This window comes from Zootoca vivipara, chromosome 15, assembly GCF_963506605.1.
Source record: "Zootoca vivipara chromosome 15, rZooViv1.1, whole genome shotgun sequence".
Classification (NCBI taxonomy): Eukaryota; Metazoa; Chordata; class Lepidosauria; order Squamata; family Lacertidae; genus Zootoca; species Zootoca vivipara.
In genome coordinates this window covers 30,031,455-30,046,345 of record NC_083290.1, presented here as the reverse complement: position 1 = coordinate 30,046,345, position 14,891 = coordinate 30,031,455, and the positions used below count along the sequence as shown (strand labels likewise).

At 54.3% G+C, this 14,891-nt stretch overlaps 1 protein-coding gene across 9 annotated transcripts in view; it reads left to right on the top strand.

The window, feature by feature from the left end:
- The first annotated feature begins 1,710 nt into the window (after positions 1–1,710).
- Positions 1,711–14,891, top strand: part of PHLDB1 (pleckstrin homology like domain family B member 1) — a 41,522-nt gene continuing 28,341 nt past the window's right edge. For 3 of the 9 annotated variants that reach the window (XM_035140210.2, XM_035140208.2, XM_060268370.1), the window contains exons 1-4: positions 1,711–1,928; positions 6,087–6,159; positions 6,846–6,969; positions 7,267–7,437. In XM_035140210.2, coding sequence (XP_034996101.2) covers positions 6,100–6,159; positions 6,846–6,969; positions 7,267–7,437 — 355 coding nt within the window. In that variant the 5' untranslated portion in view covers positions 1,711–1,928; positions 6,087–6,099. Of the gene's footprint in view, positions 1,929–6,086; positions 6,160–6,845; positions 6,970–7,266; positions 7,438–13,781; positions 14,483–14,891 lie in introns of those variants that run through there. The other 6 variants (XM_035140211.2, XM_035140209.2, XM_035140215.2 and 3 more) reach the window with 4 other exon arrangements.

The following is a 14,891-nucleotide window of genomic DNA, read 5'->3' as shown; positions in this document are numbered from 1 at the left end:
TCTTGTACTTTGAATCCATTGGTTTGGGTCCTACCCTCCGGAGCAGCAGAAAACAAGCTTGCTCCATCTTCCATCTGAATATTGATATCCCAGCTTTTTCTCCTAGGAGCCCAAGGTGGCATGTATAGTTATTCCCTTCCCCATTTAATCCCCACAACAACCCTGTGAGGTAGGTTAGCCTGAGAGGCAGTGACTGACCCAAGGAAACCGCCAGTCAACTTCTTGGTTAAGTGGGGATTTGAACCCTGGTTTCCCAGGTTATAGTCTGACACACTGACCACTACACCACACTGGCTCTACCTGACACCCAGGAAGATATCCCAGTTGAGGGGGGGGGGAGTATTATTTTGCCGGCTGTGCCTGTAGCTTTGTGCCTTTCCTAAAATGCCTGTGGGGGCTGCTGCTGCCTGGTGTGCTCTGGACCTCTGGAAGTCACTCTTTTGAACAGCTGTGCAGCCCGTTGTGTAACACAAAGCGGAGCAGGGAGGGGGTTGATGGGCTCCAGATGTTGCAGGGTCTCTGCCAGCATATTTGGACTGTGGGAAAAGGGGGGAATGTGGCCGGCACTCATGATCTCCATCGCCCCCTCCTCCTCCAAGCTGAATGATTGCCAGCTCCACACAAGGTGGTGGGTGGGCCACAACTTCACCTGTGGTGGATCTGGGACCCAGAAGGATCTCTTAGCTCACCCTGCCTGGCCTGGCTGCCCCCAGCCCATGACTCAGTACAGGAAGCTGGGCTAGGAAAATCCCAGGGACTGTCTCTGGCCCAGATTCTGCCTCTAGACATTTTCTGGTCCTCACACTTCCTTTCCTGCTCGTCTTCTTTTTCCCATAACTTTATTTCTGAATCAGGCAGCTGGGAGAGTCCTGGCAGAGCTGTTGTATTACCTCCCAGTGCCCAAACACCAAAAGGAGGGGACTCTCTGTTTCTGCCCTCACCTGTTGAGCTTCTGTGGAAGGTGGAAGGCCAGACAACAGGTGGTTCAGGAAGGACCACAATAGCAGGTCCACGTGGACTCAGCTGCCCTGCTGCATCCTCTTTTCCAGCCATCTCACCTCCTGCAGGAAAATACCTCTGGGTACCGGGTGCTTACTAGGGCGAAGGAATCTTTGTCCTCTACCTCCACTGGGTGTTGCACCCAGGGCAGCAAGACTGAGAGAGGGAGCTGCCTTGCTCGTTAGTTCCATCTAGCTCAGTACTGTCCACACAGACAGGCAGCAGCTCTCCAGGATTTCTGACGCAGGGGCATTCCCATCCCTTGCTGGAGTTGCAGACTGAACCTGTCACCTTTGCGTGTCAAGCAGCTGGTGCCGCTAAGCTGCAGTCTCTCTCCATTGCGACCAGGAGATCTCCCGTCTCCTCTCCCGAGAAGGAGGAGGCCACCCTCCCTCGGAGCACGTGCCGCTGCCAAGGGACCAGACGGGGCGTCGAAGACAGGAGCAGCCAACCAGCCAGTTGCGCCCCGGCACCTCTCTTGATCCATCCCTTTGTTCAGGCTTTCCTCCGGCGGCGGCGGCGGCGGCGGCGGCTCGGGTTGCAGCCAGCGAGCAGCGCCTCTCCGGTTTCCAGCCCTGCCTCCTCCTCCTCCTCGGGCACAAGCCGGGGGGGCACTGCCAGTCCCCGGGCGGGCGGCATCCGGCGTGCCTGGCAGGTCACGCGCCGGGCAGCGGCACATCCCAGCCTGGCACAGAGCGCCCCAGGAAGGGCGGCGAACAAAGGCCAGGCCCGGGGAGAAGGGGCGGGGGCTCCTCCGGCTCGCCCTCCTCCTTGGGCTGAGGCGGAGGGACGGCCCCTCGCCGAGGAAAGAAGAGTCAGGTCGGGGCGAGGAGGAGACGCGGGTTCTAGCGCTCCACTCGGAGGCAGCGCGAGCGAGCGGTCGAGTGGGCTCCGCAGGTAGGGGCGCCCCGTCGGGGCCACCCAGCCAGGTAAGCGGGACGGGGCGGCGAAGGATAATTCCCTTCTTTGGACCGGACGCACCTGCAGGGGATGGAACTGGGATGGGGAGGGGGGCTCTTTCCCGGGCGTTGGGGCGGTTCCCTCGCCCCTTCGAACCCCCCCCCCCAATCTTCCCCTCTCAAAATGCCCCCAGCTATTGTTCGTATCCGTGTCTGGGTATATATGGGCGTTGGGTGGGGGCGAGATGTCCATGTAGCCAGCGGTGCCCCTTCCCTTATAGGCTATTGGCTAGACTCCCCTCTTGTCTATCTCCAAGGGAGCTTCTTCCTGGATGGCACCTGAAGGGGGCACCGGTGGCGGTGGGGAGCTCGCCTGCCCGCCTCCCTGCCTGGACGGACGTGGCGCATTCCACACATTTTTGACATTTCTGCTCCCTAATCCGCGCAGCGAGCGAGTCTCCGGGACTGGAGAGAAGGAGAAGGGGGACCTGCGGCGTCTTGGCAAGGGGGGAGACTGGCAGGCAGCCGCATGGAGTTCCCTCCCCGCGCTTCTGGGGAACAGAAAAGAGGGTTCCTGTATCCTGTTCCCACCTGAGGGGGTTGATTCAGAGCCCTGAGCACTTGCCCTCAGTGCTAGAGTCCCGAGCGCCCTAAAGGGACGTTATGATTACAGATCCTCTCCAACAGTTCCGGTGGAGACTTAGGGACAAAAGATCTGGGTCATCGAATGTGGCTTGTGGGCAGGATTGAGTTGTGTGCATCGCTCTCCCCACCTGAAACAATGTAATGCTTTTCTGGCTTTTTAAAAAGTGCACGTTTCCTTTGTTGAGCTGACAAGGGAGGCGGCTGGAGACTTTAATGGTGACAGCCTCTCTCTGTTTGCCTGCGCTGCTGGTTTGTGGGAAGCCCAGGTGGGGAGCAAGGTGAGGGATAGCACCTGGCCTCATTTAGGACAAGGGGGGAGGTCTTCCAAAGGCACTGGGGTGAAGCCGTCCCCAAAGCCAAGGCACCCAGAGTGGGCAGCAGCAGGACTGATCAGCCATAGCCTCTCCACACCCCTAGCAGAGAATCCCTGGGAATGCTCTCCCAGTACAGGAGAATGGCTTTGCTATGATGCTCTGGCTGAACCTGTGGAACTCCTGCCTGCCATAGTGACAGGATGAATTAATGGAGGATGAGTGGAGGAATGCTTTCCCTTACTTGCAGGACTCTTAGAGAGTTCCTCTTTGTAATGAGATTTTTATTAAAGTTTTTCATAATATAATAAAACGGCAGTTACAAAACACACACCAAAAAAGAATAAGAATATGGAGTCCTCTTTTAAAAGCAATTATTAGCCCTTACGACTCACCGAGGATAGTATCCCTATCCTTGGGGAGTTTCTCTTTGGATCTAAAAGCAAGTGCTTTTAGTGCATCTTTAAGATCAGTTCTCTCTCTGCAACAACAGAGCGGTAGGCATCCGGTCCACCTTTGAGACACCTGATCCCCTTGGAGCCAAAGGACAAATTGTCTGGTTGCCTTGCCCAGTTGTGGCTAACCTCCTTGGGGCCAGTTCTGTTTTGTGCTCAGGGGGGTGCCCAGAATGTTCTGAGACTTTCTTCACAAATGAACCAGGGAGCCTGTTGCACTTGGATCTGCCCCATGAAAGGGTTTATTGAGCGGAGGGCAATTTTACTTCCCCCCCCCACCTTCATTTAATCAGGATTTGCCAGTCCTGGGAATGAGGAAGGCATCGTGTGTGTGCGTGACATTTTCTGGCAGCCACAGAGAGCCACCCAGGGACACCTCTCTCTTGGTACTTGGATGCTTATCTGGTGGCGATTTTGAATTCACCCAGTTTATTGGTTTCTCTCCCCAGCTTGAGTTGGGTAGCCAGGATCTGAAATAGCCGTCTGCTAATGTTGATGTTGGAGAAGCACATGGCTATGAGCATCCCATGTGGCAGTGGGCATTGGTGGGCTTCCACAGTTGCTTTTGGGGGCTGCAGCTGCCAGGTTGCTGCCTGACTTATTTGGGGGCACAGGAGCTGAAACGAGATCTCTGTCCCTTGGGGAACTGGGGAGGGGACTACTGAGACAGTGCGCCTGGTGGATAGATCTAGCTCTTGGTTTGTTTTCCAAGGGGAAGTGGCTGTTGCCCCTGTTATTGTCCACTGTTGTCTTGGCAACCTGTGGCTTGGGCTGGGCCTCCCCTCTTTGCCTGTGGATGGGACAGGAAAGGCTGTTTCCTCCTGGTGACTCAGGATTGCAAAGGGAACTGGCCTCCGGAGCCTCTTGCTGACTGTGGGAGTGGCAGTGCTTTCGGGTGCCCCTCCAGGAGTCAGGATGGTTGTCTTGGGTGACTTTTGAGGTGAATCTCCCTTGCTTGAGGGGGGCCTGGAGGCCTTTGGGGGCCCTCTTTACCTATAGCCCCGGACTTTGAAGGATGCACACATGCCCCTTGGCACCACAAGGAAGGCTCTACTGCTGTGTGGCTCTTTGACAAGCCCTCTTTAGCTTGGACGAGCAATGCCATCTGTCCCCTACCACTGGCTCTTCCTCCTCCTCCTTGTGGCTGACTCCCTAGCATGAGGACTTGAGGGGTGTGGACGGCCAGAACAGTTCTCACTCTGGTCCAGCTCGATGTGTGTGGGGGGGGAGCTGGTCACCCTGCTCTTGTGTCATCACAGGCTTTTTGGCAATCCAACCGTTGTGGGCGGCTAGGCCTTGGCCCAGCTCAAGACCAGGCCTGCCGCCCCCAACTTTCCCAGGCTCTTTCCTTGGGGGGGGGGAGAGGACAGGCCAAAAGCAGCCTTGCCTGGGAAGGGAGCGGCCCACAAGGAGGTCTTGTCAGCTTCTCCTGAAAGGGGCCACATCACAGCCAGGGCTCACAGGCAGGTTTCCCCTTTCTCCCTTCCTTCCCCTTCCCCCAGAGGACCTTTTTCTTCCTTTCTGTTTTCTCTCTGTGTGCTTTGTGTGTGTGGTCCAGCTAGGAGCCCCCGCAACTTGCTCGGTCCCCAGGTCTAAGAGGAGGCTCACAGCTGTCCCGGGCCTTTCCTGGAGCTCCGACCCTTTGGCATTTGCTGCCCGGCCACTCCCAGCCACACAAGCGCCTCATTCTCTGACCTCTTTGAGGAGAAGAAAGCCGCCTTGTCGCTGCTGGCAAGGTGGGGTGTCCACCCTCCCTCCCTTCTCCAGAACAGAGGCTGCTTGTCAGGGCTTGTGACCTGCTGGAGCAGCTCTGGAGGAGAGAGGGGAAGGCAAGGGAACAGGGAGACCACCCCCCCCACACACACACCCTCACCAAGGCAGTTCCTGCAGAGGTGTCCCCTCCCTCCTCCCCCACTAGCTGGGAGACTTGAGGAGAAAGAAAGGCAAAAAGCCAAGACTTCTGGCTGCCTTTTCTGCTGATGAAGAACTCTTGCATCCCCTTGGGAGGACCTGTGTTCAGTTTCAGGGAGGTGGGAAAGGGAGGGAGGGAGAGTTCAGGACAGAGGCAGGCATGTGCTTCTGCCCTGCCGCAGAGGGGGCTGTGAGTTGAGGTGCTCCTGACCTGAGCCAGTGGTGCGTGGCTGCTTTGCCTCTGGCGGGGCCCAGGTGGCTCCTCCAAGGTAGGGCAGTGTTGGGACTTGGCCTGAAGGTGGCGTACTGTGGCTGTCATGGTGGCCTCCCGAGAAGAGGGCTGGGGGATGCAGAGAGATCTGAGGTGCAGCTGAGAGAGAGAACCGATGAAGGGTCAATGAAGTAGAATCGCTGGAGCTGTGGGGGCATTGAACATGTTGCCAGTGTGATATTGTTGCTTTTCATGTGCACTCTTCCATGTACTTGAGAAAGCAACATGTATTTTTAGTAATCATGCCAGAGGGGCAGGAAGGTCTGTTTACAATCTAGATTTCAGATGGGGTGAGAGATCTGGGAGCATTTGGGGGGGATGTGTGCAGACACAGTTGGGTGGTGAAGGTGGGGTAGATGGGGGTGGGGGCAAGGGATTACTCTTGGTTAATCCCAGATTCAACATATGATTCATTTGTCAAGGTCTGAGCAACCTAGATTTTATTTTAATCACCCGCTTCTACACTATTCAAAGTGGCTTTGATGCAGAAGTCAAAACAAGATGGTCACTCAGGATGTGTTGGGGTAGGGGTGGGGAATGGATCTCCTAGGGTCCTTTTCTGGGCTAGGATTGTTGACTTTTCCTTTTCCTTTAGGGGGACCATTGCCATGGAGACCTGTAACCGCAACGTGGCCAGCCCAGCTGGTCGAGTGCAGGCACGTCTTCAGGTGAGCTGATATTGTGAATGGAAAAAACAACAACTTGGAATATTGTGAATGAAAATACTTGTAAACAAAGCAGGGTTCTCACCCTCAGGCCAGTGAGTGAGCCTAGGGAGGGCAATGCAGGGCCTTTTCAGTGCTGACCCCTTATTTATGGAGTTGGCCTGGAGTCAACTTTGTTCTCTTTTGGCAATGGTTGAAGGCTTTCCCTAGTTCTGTGTTGTAACTGATTGTAAGTGCTGTGCTACTGTTGGTTTTATTAGGATCTCTCTCCACAAGGGGTACCACCCTGACGCATGCACAGGGGCTGCAACCTTTGTGTGCATCAGCCCCAAATGACCAGGAGATGCTCCCCCACTGTAGTACCAATGGCCTCCTCCTCTCCTTGGCTCATCAGCCTTCAGGGCTTCAACAGAGCAGGGTGGCTCCCTGCTCCCCAGCTCCTGTTATTGTCCAATTAGGAGGATTGGCCCTAAATCCCTTAGGGTTAATTGGCTTGCTCTGTGATCCTATTAGAGTGAGCTACAGACCCTGGATACTGCCTGCAACTGGGGCAGTTCTCTTCCTTCCTCTCCCACCTTCTCCCGAATCTCAGCCAGCCCCATGCCTTGGCCATCCACCCCATTTCTTCAGACCCACATCTCGCAGTGGTGGTGCAGCCAGTTAAAGCTACTGTATTCTCCACCTTGCAGAACAGTCTTCTAGACCTGACCGAGACAGGCAAAGGCCTGAAAGTGCAGACTGAGAAGCCACATCTGGTGAGCCTGGGCAGCGGGCGTCTCAGCACTGCCATCACTCTCCTGCCCCTGGAAGAAGGTAAGCACCTGCAGGGCTGGTTGGGAAGCCCCTTCCTGTGCGGAGGACACCATCAGAGCATCAGCTAGGAAAGGTGGCAAAGCAGAATCTCTCCAACCTTGATGCGCTGGCCCATCCAATTTAGGAATCTCCTTTGGGCAGCCTTGGCTACTCTCAGGCCCCTGGCTGTCAAGCTCCCTAGGTGAGAGGGGGCACCTGCTTCTCCTGCTGGGAACTAGCCAGGCAGAAGAGCTGCTTGGAGGACAGTGGCTGCCCCACATCCTGCCCTGCTGAGCATCTGCCTGTGTCTCCTTGCAGGCAAAACTGTGCTGGGCTCAGCCGCCGGGGACATTGTGCTGCAGGGGGCTGGCGTGGCACCCAAGCACTGCTTCATCGAGAACATGCATGGGACTCTCACTCTGCACCCCTGTGGCAACCCATGTGCCATAGATGGCTTGGCAGTCACACGCCCCACACGCCTTTCTCAAGGTAAGGAGGCTGATGGGTTGGTGGCTTTCCTTGTTACTAATATATCCCTCCCTTTCTACCGGTGAGAGCAAACAGCTGCTTAACACTATAACCTGACAATTAAAAAAAAATCACTCTAACAACCACATATACAGAGTAGCTTTGTTGGCAAGGAAGCTGATTGCATTTCCAAAGGCCTGGGCAAGCAACAAACGTTTTCGCCTTGCCCCAAAATGAAGCCAGTGGGTGGGACTCCTGAAACTCCTTTGGGGAGGCTGAAATGGGGTGTGGCTTTGTTCTCCCCCTCCCCCAAGGTAGGGGTCATGGCAGCTGATGAGCAGAGGCAGTGGCTCCTTGGATGCAGGAGGTGTGGTTGTGAGATGCCTGGCTGTGTCTGGGGCAGGGAACAGCAGACCCATTGGATGTCCTGCAGGTCCAAAGGGCTGTTAGAGGATCCAGGATCTTAAGATTTATACACCGCTCGAATGTAAAACAAAAACCCAAAAACTCTCAAGTGGTTTACAGAAGATCATAAAACATGTGCCCACATTCTTTTGAGGATCAACCTTGGAGGAAGGGAGAAGAAGGGTGGGGGTAGCATGCTGCTTTCTGCTGGGGGCTGTGGAGCTCACTTTGCTTTTAGCTTGGCCGTGCAATGCATGCTGTGGCCTAGGTAGGTGCCTGACTCTAGCACAGGTGGCTGCTGGTCAGGCACTCTTTCAGTTTGGCTCATAGCTGCCAAGTTTTCCCTTTTCTCACAAGGAAGCCTATTCAGCATAAGGGAATTTCCCTTAAAAAAAGGGATAACTTGGCAGCTATGGTTTGGCTGTGCCTGGTAGTTGTTTCTGAGGCAAGGCTGAGTCACTTGGGGCCTACAACCAGGGAGGACGGTGGTGAATCTGCTGCTGGTGTGATTTTCTGTGTGATCTGCAAATGAATTTTGGCTCCGCTCTGCCTGACGATTTGCTGGGTTCTGCCTTTGGCTTGGCCTGAGGAAGCTGTGGGGAGGGGCTGCTGTCAGGCGAGGAGGCCCCTCCTTAGCAAGGATTAGACTGCTGTCAGATATCAAAGGTCCTTTCTGACAGCTGCAGCGCTGGCACGTGGGCGGCCCAAACAATGGCCGAGACTGTCTGTGCAGAGGGACACTTGAGGAGAGTAGGTGGCTGGTGGGCTCCAGGCCAGGCAGTGCCCCAAGGGAGACTTGGGGAGCCCCCTTCCTGGGGGGTCTGGAGCAACCACTGCCCCCCAGAAAAGTGTGGGCTGCTGTTGCTGAGGAAGGCTCACTGATGGGGCCACACCAAGATGCTGGCACTGCAGCAAATCTCTCTTCTCTGTGGCTTTTTGTCCTTGGCAGGCAGGCAGGCAGGCAGGCTCTTGCTGGCACAAACAAAGGGAAATTCAACAAAATAGGAACAGTGACAAGTCCAAGCTCAGAGAGGGAAAGAATGTCTTTAGCCTCCCAAGTTTGGGCCGGCTGCTGGATAGCGCTTTGCTACACTCTTTCTCTGCACACGTTGGGGGGGGGGAGAGAGAAGCTGTTGCTCGTCTGCCTGTCCTTGTCCCTGGGGCTGCCAGGGACACGGCAGGGGAGGAGGGGGCTGTTCCTTGGCGGATGCCAAGCTGGCATTTGCTGGGAGGCCGTGAAACTGGCAGTTCTGCGACACTTCACTTGGTGGCTCCAGGCAGACTGGGAAAGCCTGTGTGGTTCTGTAGCTACCTTGATAGCGGACTCCTAACTGACTCCGGAGAGGACCACAGGCTTTCTCCCAGCTGGGGTCTTGCCTTCGCTCAAGAAGCTGGCCCCCTTGTGATCTACTCCCAGACATCACTGGTGAGTGGAAGGTGGTTTGCTGAATGTGTCCACTCGCCAGTGTTTCCTTCCCTTGACAGTGCTTTGCAGATGCAAGTTGAGATGCTGCTTTGATGTTGCTCTTTCTACTCCCAAAGGAAGAGAAGGACTGAGGCTGCATCCTGGAGGCCTGGGAGATCTTCTAGGTGTGTGGTCCCTAATGTCCAGGTGCTGATCCCACCTGGCAAAGTAGGATGGAGTGCACTTGGGTGATTACACCCAGAGTGGAAGGGTATGACATGCCCCGATCAATGGTGCAGATACTGACCAGTATGGAAGGAGGGAGGCAGCTGGTTGGGAGGCAATTTTGCAGTAGGACTGGGCTGTCTACAATCTACAACCTACAGCAGCTACTGTATGCAGCTGGGGGACAGGGAATGGGAAGGTGGATTAGGGGAATTTCAAAATTCCCTGGTGCTTGATCTTTAGTGATGCTTTCACCTGAGTTATCTGTAGTGAACTTGCACAGAATTCCTGGCTGGGTGGGTACAGTGCAAAAGTTCAGGTTCAGAGAGAGGCACCAATTGTGCACCTTTTTCACAGGTGCCGCACACTGGGTTGACGTTTTCATTGCACTGTCTGCTGTGACTGCAAGACTGCTTTTCCGGGCAGTCACTAGCAGTTTAGATCCCATTAGTGTGTAAGTAAACCGAGGACTTTTTGCCCCATAGTGCATCCCTTTAGACTTGCCTACATGGAAGTGGATTTGCTATTTCAATGCCCCATCACCCAATTTGGAAATATCCTCATGGAGCTCCTTCGAATCCCTTTTTGTTCTTGCCAGCCTATTTTATTTTACTATATGACTTGCCATATGGAAACTTCTTTGAAGTCATACATGATGGAAAGTGGTACTTAACGATTTGGTGTTAACAGCAAACTGGCTATCTGACTGCTCACTCCCAAATCCAGGTGATTGGTAAACAAGTTCAAAAACACAGGTCCTAATACAGATTTTTGGGGCACCCCATTTCTTGCTCCCCTCTATCAAGAAAACTGCAATTTTATTGTTTTTCTTTGCTTCCTGTTTCTTAACCAGTTTCTGATCCATAAGAGGATCTTATTCCATAACTGCTATGCTTACATGGGAATATTTGGTGAGGGGCTTTTATCAAATGCTTTTTGAAAGTCTAAGAATGTACTCTCTGCCAAAACACCCTTCTTCATTTGCTTACTGACAAGGTTAATGAGACTTTTGACTTTCCCTTGCAAACTTCCTTTCTAACCCATCACCTCATTCTTTAGAAGTTTCCTCTTTTGAAGTCAAATGTGACTGTACTTTCTTGGAAACTGCCCACTTACATCTTGCTCCAAGTTCTCCTTGGTGCCACTTAGGATTATGTCCAGGGTCATCTCCTTTCTGGCTGGTTCCTTGACCAGCTGTTCTAGGGCAATCATTTAGGGTACTGTATCTATAGACCTTTGTGTCATGAGTGGAGCATACATGAGCCTAGTCTTATTTGAGTGAAATTCGTTCAATTTGCCCATCAGTACACCACTTCCTCCCTGACTTCATTCTCCATCTCCCAGAACACTTGTCAGGAAATTGACAGCATGTCTGTCACCAGTACTAGTCACCCACAGCAGTTCCGTGGAGAAGTCTGCCCATTTAAGTCAATCTAATTCAGGCTTTTTTTTACACTGCTTGGCAGGAAGAGGCTCTCTAGGATTTCAGGTTGGGTCTCTCCCAGTCTTATGTGGAAATGTCATTGGGGATTGAACCTGGGACATTCTGCATGCAAATCAGGTATTCAGCTGTGGCCCTTGGAGATTAATTTCCCTCTTTAAGAACAGCCCTGTTGGGTTATAACAGCAGCCTACCCAGCTAAGCACCTTCTTCCTCCCAGTGACCAAGTAAATGTTTGTGGGAAGCCTACAAAGCAGGACAGGAGTGCAACAGCTTTCTTCAGCTATTGATGATGGTGATCTGACCTGATGTTGCAAGTTCACGTGGCCTACTAATTTGAGATTTAAAGTATTTATTTGACACATTGAGAGCCATGGAGTCACATGTTCAGGTCACATAAAAAGTAAAGCATAGTCGTATTGGTCCATAAGAAAATTAAAAAATAATGTTTAGGCCCACCAAAATATCACAAAACAGTATGCACTCTTTGGGCCTAAGAATGCAATGGCCCCAATTTGGTTTTTGAACTGATGTTCAGGATGCATTATAGTATTGTGTGACTGCACACAGTGTTTACTGCTCTTGGGGGCTTTGTTATTTAATAATAATAATAATAATAATAATAATAATAATAATAATAGAAAGACCAAACCAACACACTATTTGCATTGGCCTTGGACCACAGTGGAGAGCTCTGGTGCCTCCCCAGGAGGTCTCGCCTGCCTGAAATGGTGCCGCAAAACCACATGCCTGCATCAGAAAGGTGCTAACACACAGGCTCCCATTTTGCACCCGTTAAGCATGTGCTGCTTCCGGCCCCGAGATATAGCACTGCTATTCCCTTTCTCCAATATTCAGTCCCTTATTTCCTCCTCCCCATTGTCATTTTATCTTCGGAATGGGGTCGGTGTCTGTGCTTCGGTGTGGACTGAAGAAACCGTTAAGCGAATTGTTGCTCTCTGCAGAGCAAAGAATGGGGATCTGGAACTAGTGGCCTCCTTAAGGACCTCCCCCCCCCCGTCCCAAACACACACATTTTCTAGGGAGCTCCTCCACACACCACCGGGTGCAGCAGCCAGCCCTTTCATACAAAGATCACAGTGTCAGATTTTCCAGAGACTCCCTGTTTCCTGCCTGAATCATTCTCTTTCCCACCCCCCACCCCCGCCCGCCGAGACCCTGGAAAAAGAATCCCATTAAAAATATTTTAAAAATTAATAGCCCCGAGGACTCCCCTGGGCCGAGAGAGGAAAATAGTTGAGCTACTTCTCTCCATGACTGAGTCAATCCCAGCCACACACACACTCAAATGCTTTTGCAAGGCGTGGGCCGAAGCCTGTTGTGCCTGGCTGGAGAGAGCCAGCAGACTGCAGACACAGATGTGCTCTTATAGATGCCTCCCCCCTCTCCTCACCCCCCATTGTGCTGCTAAACTGTGATCTCACATGTGGGAGGGACGGAAGCAGCAGCAGCAGCAGTGAGAAGCCAGAGCAGCCCATCACCCTGCAAAGGACCCTGCAGTTGCCCTATATTTTCCATGCTAGTAAATCCCACCAAGGCTGCCCTACTTCAAAGCACATCATTGCCATGTCCCTTGAATGCACATCCCAAATCGCAGCTCAGGAGGCTGAGGTGTGCACTCTGACCAAAAATGGGATCCTGGGAGGGGGCAGAAAGTCCCAGGGACCGATGCACCTAGAGATTTGAAGGGAGGGGGCTTGGGGTTTCACTCTGGCCCTTTTTAGCCATAGCTGGGGTACAACCTGGCCTTTGGATCTCTCCTGTCCCTTTGTCCAACCTGGGGGTGGGAGGGAGATGCTTTCTAACCGACAGCAGCCTCCGCCAATGAGGTCCTTACTCCATTTTGAGGAAAGGCTGGACCCAGTCCATGCAGCCGGCAAGGGGGGGGGGGCTTGTGCCCAGAATTTCCTCCCGGAGAGACAACTGGTAGCTTGTGCTACTACTAACCTGCGGGACACTTGCTTTTCAGGGATGATTTGGCTTCAGTTTCTGCTGGCTTGTCCAGGCCATCCAAGGCATGGCCTTCTCCAGTTCTTCCTTTGAGGTACCTTCTCCTTCTCCCAAGCACTGTTTCTTTTTTTATTTATGCCACCACCGACATCAGGCACCATCTTCAACAGGTTTACAGAGAGGCTTAGAAAAAAACTTTAAAAGCACACCTATGTAAACCAAGCTTTACAACACTACCATACAAAACAGCAGTTTAAAGCAGCCAGCTGCGTTTTAAACGGACCAAGCAGTACAAAAGCCAGGGGAAGTGAAAAGAGGTTTGGCGTTGAGGCAGACTCGGGGGGGGGGGGAGAGCCTGCTGCCCCACTTCTTTCATGCCCCAGAGTGGTCACCTTGTGAGGGTTTGATCTTTCCAGTGAAAGGAAGAGGTGGCTGCTTTGCTTTCTCTGTCTCACAATCTTTTCTCCTGCCCCTTTTTCAGGGCTCAGTGCATCTCACTCTCATTTTCACTTCACAATGGCCCTGCAAGGGAGCTTAAGGTGCACGATAGAAGCAAGCCTCTCCCATAGGTGTCTGATGTCTGCTGCACCCACACTGTCTCTCAGGGAGCTTGTGAGATAGCTGTTCAGTTTGGGGATGCCTGAGCTAGAGGAAGTCACAGTGAAAATACAATTTAAGCAGCCTGGCTCCTGCATGGTGTCATTCCGTGGCACATAATGCGGGCGGGCAAGGTCCACACTGCAGGGGGTGATTTCACTCTCCCCCCCCCCACAAGAAAAGAGGGCATTCAAAATAATGTTGCGATGCTCTTGGGTTTGGCAGCCGCCTGCAAAGAAGAGTCCAAAATTGTGTAGAGCCTAAATGGGGAGGCAAAAGGGGTTTTTTTGGGGGTGGCGTGGCGGCGCTGTTATTTTTTTGGGGGTGTGTGGCGGCCCGCTTCTTTCAAAGGGACGTTGAAACTGTTTAAGGACCCACTAGCACATAATTTATTGGCAGAATAAAAGCGGGTGAGAGCGGCGCCTTTCCGCAGCTCTGAACTGGTCACGGCTCCGGTTTTCTCTCCGGCACCTTTCCCAACAACCCTGTAAGGCAGGCCAGTATCATGGCTGCCCCACCCCCACCCAGAGCTGAGTCGACCGAAAGGGTTGCTACTACTAGTGAGTCCTCGGAGTGGGGGCGGCCCCTGAGTCCCAGCCTCGTTTCGGCCACGGCCTCGACGGGCAGTCTCTGTCCCTACTGACCTGCGCGAAGTAAAGCCCGGCCAGCCGCCTCGTGGCCAGACGAGGGCGCAGCCCTTCAGCCGTCCAGGCTTTGCTCCCGGGGGAAGCGCCGGTAGCGACCCCGGCCCTGCCGGGCAAGGGCCTTCGCGGCGATCCACCCCCCATCTCCAAGGGTCCTGCCGCTGCGCCCCCCTTCCTGCCGAGACCCTCCCCAGAGGTCCGCCTCAGCGGCGCCCCCTCCCCGGTCTCCACTGCCCGGCTGCGCGACGGAAGCAGGGGAGGAGCCGCCCCCTGAATAGACCCCGCCAGCTGGGGCCGGGCTTGGCACCGCGAAAGGCGCGGCCAGACCGGGATCGGGCGCGCTGCACTGAGGAGGAGGCGGCGGCACGACGGGGGCAGGTGAGTGCGCCAGGGGCGGGCGCGCGCGCGCGTCCTCCTCGCCGCGGTGCCTTTCGACGGAGAAAAGGCGGCGGCCGCTCCGGCCTCGCCGGGCTTGCAACAGGCGCTCCAGCCGCAGGCGCTATTTTTAGGATTCCCCAAAGTGGCGCCGGCGGGCTGGACCTGGCCGGGCGCAAATGCCGGTCCCCTCCCCCGGCGTAACGCGCTGTGGCTCCCGGCGCAAAGAAGCTGGGCGGGCCCAGGGAAGCGAGGCAGGCTGGGGCCCGCAATCCGGTTCCGAGTCGGCTCGGCTCGCGTTGCACGCCTCCCCTCTGCCCTTTCCCCAAGGGACGGCTTCTGATCCTGCTCCAGGCCTGGCGGCCCTTGCGCTCTTTGCCGCCTCCGCTGCCCACAGGAGACGTGGCACCCG